Source organism: Vigna radiata, chromosome 7 (genome assembly GCF_000741045.1).
Source record: "Vigna radiata var. radiata cultivar VC1973A chromosome 7, Vradiata_ver6, whole genome shotgun sequence".
In the NCBI taxonomy this organism is placed as follows: Eukaryota; Viridiplantae; Streptophyta; class Magnoliopsida; order Fabales; family Fabaceae; genus Vigna; species Vigna radiata.
This window is the reverse complement of record NC_028357.1, coordinates 50,741,106-50,747,728: the sequence shown is the minus strand read 5'-3', so window position 1 is coordinate 50,747,728 and position 6,623 is coordinate 50,741,106. Positions and strand designations below refer to the sequence as shown.

Here is a 6,623-nt window from a genome sequence, read left to right as displayed (position 1 = left end):
TTGGACAAGACGGAAAAAGTTAACAAAAATTTGAAAAACTTCAGATTTATTTTTCATAAGGTATGTCCACGTGACACGAGTACAATCATCAATAAAGGTAACAAACCATTTGGCTCCAGAAATAGAATCTATGACAGGACCCCAAACATCAGAGTGAATTAAATCAAATGGAGAAATACTCTTTTTATTACTGGATAAGATGCACGATGGTGCTTTGACAATTGACAAATATCACAATTAAAAGACTCAACAGACTCCTTGGTAAACAAATGGGAAAACAGGGACTTGATAATATTAAATGATGGATGCCCAAGCCTTTGATGATGTAACCATATTTGTGATTTGGCCCACGTCTCGGATGTAGCTTGTTGACTCATGATTTGTATGTTGCGTTGGTCATCAAACTCTAAAAAATACAACCCACTTTGCTCCTTAGCAGTTAAAATCGTCTTCCCCGTGGCAAGATCCTGAAAAACACAATAAGTTGGAAAAAATATTACTGAACAATTTAAATCCTTTGTGAATTGTTGCACAGAGATAAGACTATTAGCTAATTGAGGAACATGTAAAACATCCTTCAATATAATAGATGAGTCCAAGAATATATTCCCAGAGTTGCATACAGGTATTTGCAACTGTAATAAGTTGTTCTTTATTGCTCTTGCTATATGAATCGAAATTCCCACTAAAAGGTGTCATATGATCAGTTGCACCCGAATCAAGGATCCAAATACCGTGAGACACATGACCAACAGTATTGAGACAAATCTTACCTTTTATGGACAGAGTACATGATCCAGAGGGCTTACTCATTGATTCAAGCATTGCTTCCAAGCGCTCGAGTTTCTCCTTATAAGTTTGCATATCAAGATCAGGTGGTGGTGGTGGTGGTGGATTAGACTGGGACAGATTAGATTGATTTGTGGCTTCCCGTTCTGAGGTAGTATGATTTACCCATTTTTTAGTAGGCCCTTTGTTGTTTCCCATGCGCTCGAGAACATTCCTTTTTCCATGGAGTTTGAAGCATATTTCCTTGGTATGTCCAGATCTTTTACAGTATGTACAATAGTCTCCATGAGTACCTCTTTCAAACGTTTTTCCCCCAGCATTTGTTCCCTTGTGGACTCCCTTTCCAATTGTCATGGCAGAGCCTGTGTTGGAGATCCCTCCATGAAGCATGACAAATCTCCTAGTTTCTTCTCCTCGTACCATAAAAAAAACTTCTGACAGGGGTGGTAATTTTTCTCTTCCAAAATTGTGAACCCGGATTGGGTCGTACTCATGATTAAGGCCCTGAAGAAATTTAAAGATTTTTTCTCCTTCCATGAATTCAGCAAGAGCGGCAACATCTGTTTTACACATCTTTATTGTTTGGATCTGATCGAGTTCCACCCAAAGACCATTCAAGATCCCGTAATACTCTGTTACGGAAAGGGAACTCTGTTTTGTATTAAATATCCTGTTCTTGATATCATAGGTAGCAGCAAGATCCTTTTTTAAAGAAAAAGTACTTTGTAAATCATTCCATATTTCTTTTGCGGAAGAATGAAACATAATTTTTCCTTACTTCTAGAGTCATGGATTGCCACATCCAAGTCATAATTAAAGAATCTTCTCTATCCCACATCGAAAAATGTTTGTCATCTGGTGCTGGTCCTCCTCCATCTATATGATCAAGTTTGGAGCGACTCTTGAGAATTCTTAAAATAAATTGACTCCATTGTAAGTAATTCTGACCATCCAACCACGAGGTACTTCCTATATTTGGTAAGTCATTGGGTACCCCCAAAGGAATACTCTTTTCTTCAGACACCCCGTATCTAAGAAAAAAAGGACAAAAACTTCAAACTCAGATCTACTCAAATAAAGGCCAAACGGGTCGTCACCAACCCAAGGAACAGAATCAGGAGACTCCGGTGACCCTTCGGTGGCGGCGACAGTGAGTGGGTTTCACCGGAAAAACAGGAGCAAAACGTAAAAGTCAGATCTGCTCAAATACAGCCAAAACTAGTCGTCACCGACCCTAGGAACGGACTCAGGGGGCTCCGGCGACCCTGTCTGTGGCGGCGCCAGCAAGACTCGCCGGAGGTGGGCGCGTGGGCTACACGCGTCGGCGACGGTGGCGGTGCGTGGCGGCTCCGTTCGAGGAGCAACTTCCGGCTTTGTGATTGTCGGTGTTGGGCGCACCTTTCTACCCTATCGACGACCCCGACCGGCGACAGTGGCAGCGGCGGTGGTCGGACAGTGGCAGCGGTACGCTTCTTGCAGCGGAATCTAGCCCCTAAGATCAAGAGCTCTGACACCAAGTTGAAAATGAGACTTATTATTATTCTCAAATCATGAAAAATACATTACCAAACCTTCTATTTGTAATAATCTAGTTCTCCTAAAAAGGGAAATACGGAAACTAGGAAACCTAGGGAAAAATAAAATAAAATAAAATATTATGTATCTATTTCCTCTAATTAGGAAGATTCTACAGATATTATCCCATATTACAACATCAACTCAGGAAGATTTATGGTTTCATACAACTTAACCTCAGCCTTGATATCCTCCTTCAACCCATTCAAGAAAATGCCTACCAAATAATTTTGTTGAATCCTCTTCAAGAACCCATCATATTGTTCAAACTGCCCAATATAATCTTCCACTAATCCTGTTTGTCGCAAGCCAATCAGAATTTCAAAGGGGTTTTGAAGCACTGTTGGTTGAAACCTGCAGACAACAACCACCTTGAATGTCTCCAACGTAGGATTTGGATTGCAAGTTTTCCACCACTAAAACCAATTCAAGGCTTTCCCTTCCAAAGCAACCATGCTAGCCTACATTCTTTCCTCCTCACTGACTTCTTTCAAATGAAAATACCTTTTCAATATGTTAGTCCAGCCATAGGCAGCCTACAAAGACAGGTATGTCCAACGTCCTTTATTTTGATGAGGATACGATAGACCCTTGCTCCTCATTCTCTCTACTGCCCTCATTGTCTCCATTTGCGACAAAAGCATTATCCTCGGATTGTTTCATGGTGGAAGACAGTTTCTCCACAACCCCATAAGTCCCTAATCATATCTTCCAGACGTTGGAACCTCCATTGATACTCATTATCCTGTTCTTGGACTATCTTTTCAAGCCCATCTAATCTTAATTCTATTACTGCATTCACCATGCCCCAACAGCTACCACAGGATCAGAAAAGAGGCTTTGAATACCAATTGATAGGTACCCAGACTTTATTATACACGTAAAGAACTCTCTTGGATGTTCACCTAAAGAACCAAACAGCTCTGTTCTACCTATGTGGTAACAACAGGAACCAACAATGAACAATTTTCAAGGTCTTTTGAGAGGACCTGTCTCTTCTAACTTTCCACTTTACAAAGTACTCCAAAACTGTCTGCTCACCTCCTAATAAGACTATTTATAATAGTCTGTTACTGTTATGTAATTACAACTGTACTAACTACCTTCTTTTGTAAGCTGTATCAAACCTATCACCCTAAAGCTGTCAACTTGTCTATGCAGTGATTAACATCACAAAAAATATTAGAAACTTTAAAATCCACGGATTTACACAACTGTAGGCATTTATGCCGTGTTCCTGTAAGTCTCAAAGGAACAATAGAAAGGATGCAAAAACTAAACAGATCAAAGTAGAATCACATTCAACCCAAAGCTTTCTAAATTTTGCATTCCAAGCATATTCCACTGTGAGTCTAGTAATTTCTGCATAAATAGCATTTGTGAACTCCTTAAAAAGATAAGAAACTACAAATATATTCTCCTCTATTACCCTTGAAAATACCAGTACAAGCAGCCATACCCAGAAATGACTACAGTTTGTGAATAAATGATATTTATTTGTGGGGTTAGGGAGGGAGGGTAGAGAACATGCTTGGATCAAATACAATCAATTATTGTGATTATGAAAAGGATTTACTAATCTAGTGATGGATATACTTCAACTGTAAGATATAAGAATATACACTGTATATTTATCCATAGAAACTGTCACATATGTGCATATTATTGAGTACGTTGTTTTTTCAGAACACGGGTTTAATTGCTTCATAATTTCAAACCTGCAGAAAGGAGCTAAAGCTGCACAGAAATTCTGCAGTTCAGTTTTTTTGAACAGCTCCGTGATGTTTATGACAAGGTATTTTTTCTTTTTATTTTCTACATCTCTTTCAAGTGACTAAAGAGATTAGTTTACATTTTCTTCTCCTGTATTCATAACTTCTCCCATTTTCTCCTTTAGGAGTGCAGATGAGCTACCACTTCATATTGTTTCATCTGTTTTTTTATCGTGATATTGATTGCTGTGGAATCATAGAAACTGAGAATTGAAAATGAAAAAAGTTCTTTTACAGATTTTTTTCTGAACCTCTCAACAGAGAATTCAGGTAACCATGGTAGAGATTAGAAGAAGTTTATGTAACTGCCTGTAACAGAATGGACATCTTGGACTATTAACTACAGCTAGCAAAGAGTAATCTAGTGATAAAACTGAAGTTAAAACAGTGTAGTTATATGCAATCACATATTCTCTATTTCAACCCCCATCAAACTTGGGGTGAGAGCTGTGACCAGCTGAGAACTAAGTTTGTTGCTTAGATTGCAGAACTGGTCCTTTGAAAGAGGCTAGGTGGGAATGTCAGCAACTTGCTCTTGAGTAACAAGATCAACAATGAGATACTTCTTTAGAACCCTCCAGAAAAAGAATATTTGGCTCTGATTGTAGCACGAGATTGAGTCAGCAGCAATACTAAAATAGTCAATTTAGATAATAGGAGCTCAAACTGAAACCTTTAGCTCATGGATAAGGGAATGAACCAAAATAACTTCAGAACAGGTCAAAGTAGTAGCCAAATTAATTTTCAAAATCTATTGCAAGCATTTTAGTGAATCCTCTAATTGCTCCATCGGTGATGCATTTAACCCAAATATTAATTGGAGGTCTCCAGCTAACTTGAATAATCTTGACAAATTTCCTAGGATGTTCGGATACAACAATGACTTTGATTATAGCAAATTCCTTAATGTTGTTTATGCTACCAGCTCAATGCTACCTACGAGATTAGGTTTACAAAAGTTTTATGCTTCATGTAATGATAATCTATCGTACAAAATCTCAGTTTATTTCTCTGAACTATATTTTGTTAATAATACCAATCATAGCATCTTGGATAATGGTCCTGACCTGATCATTTCATCTCTTATTTATAACAGCGCAAATAGATTTGAGAAAAGAGTGATCAATAGGAACCTGATAAAATGGAACTGCCAACTCAATATAGATGTGGATACATTAGGATATGAATAGCTTATTTATGATATTTTGATGTTTAGTTTATTTTTATCTTCCAACCCTTGGTACTAATTTACATTAAGCAAACATCTTATGACTTGTTAATTCAATCTCTTCTTTGTAAATTATATTATTTATCAACTCCTTTTAGTAGCTAGTGTATTTGATGTCAGGGAGATGAGGATGCAGTTTGGAACTTTGTTGGCAGATATTGGTCTCATCACTCTTCCGAAAGATTATCAGGTATGCTTCTTTTTTTATTTTTAAGTTTAAAGGATATTGAGTTGTAGGACAAATAATTATTAATGGTCAGCTATTTGAGTCTTAGCACACCAAAGAAATGATCCCTCATATTATATGCCTTAGAAAACATGTTCAGGGTTCTTTGCTGGGCACTGTTTGTGATGAGGCAAAGTCACCTTTTGATATTGTTAATTCAGATGTTTTGGGTACTAGTTGTGTCACATTTCTTAGGATATAAATGCTTTGTTACTTTCGTTGATTAATTATGAGTATATCTGTGTTTACTTAATGAAAAAAAAAAAATTAAAATTGTTATATTTCAAAAGTTCCATTATGAAATTAAAACCTAATTTGAGCAACATATTTGCATTTTCGCAGTGAAATTTCAAACATTTCAGCTTCATTTAATTATTTTATGGTACTCATGCATAGAAGATTGTAATAAGGAGATAAGTAGGTCAACTATATTTATTATATGCTACTTGTCTGTCTATGTTATCCATCCTAGGTAAACTATATTTATTATATGCTATTTGTTTGTCTATGTTATCCATGCTAGATAAGTGTTGTAAACATTTTGTTTAAGATTATATGCGAGATTACCTTGTTTGTATGGAAAAAACTCTTATACATTATTTGCATCACTTCAGAAACATGGGAAAAAAATAGAGAGTCTTGACAATTGGCTTTCTGATGCATCACAACCATTTAATATACATGCGCATCATTTGTCAGTTCTTAAGGTAAAGTTTCCATATTAACTTGATTACAACTTTTAGGTAATGCTTGCTTCTTTGTTTTATTAAGCTTTAAATTGATATATTTTACAATCATTTTGACTTTATGTAATTCTTATTGAAATAGAGAAAGATAGATGGAAAGATGCTGAAAACTGTTTGTATGGACTGCACACAGCAAAGTTCATCTTATATGTTGTAATATGGGATAATATCTGTAGAATCTTCCTAATTAGAGGAAATAGATACATAATATTTTATTTTATTTTATTTTTCCNTAGGTTTCCTAGTTTCCCTATTTCCCTTTTTAGGAGATCTAGATTATTACAAAT

General features: G+C 36.4%; 1 protein-coding gene across 2 annotated transcripts in view; it reads left to right on the top strand.

The window, feature by feature from the left end:
• The window catches only part of LOC106768234 (DExH-box ATP-dependent RNA helicase DExH7, chloroplastic), a 73,483-nt gene that overhangs the window by 50,263 nt on the left and 16,597 nt on the right, over positions 1-6,623 (top strand). For both annotated transcript variants that reach the window (XM_014653242.2, XM_014653241.2), the window contains 3 exons: positions 4,089-4,159; positions 5,485-5,554; positions 6,205-6,297. In XM_014653242.2, coding sequence (XP_014508728.1) covers positions 4,089-4,159; positions 5,485-5,554; positions 6,205-6,297 — 234 coding nt within the window. The remainder of the gene's footprint in view (positions 1-4,088; positions 4,160-5,484; positions 5,555-6,204; positions 6,298-6,623) is intronic.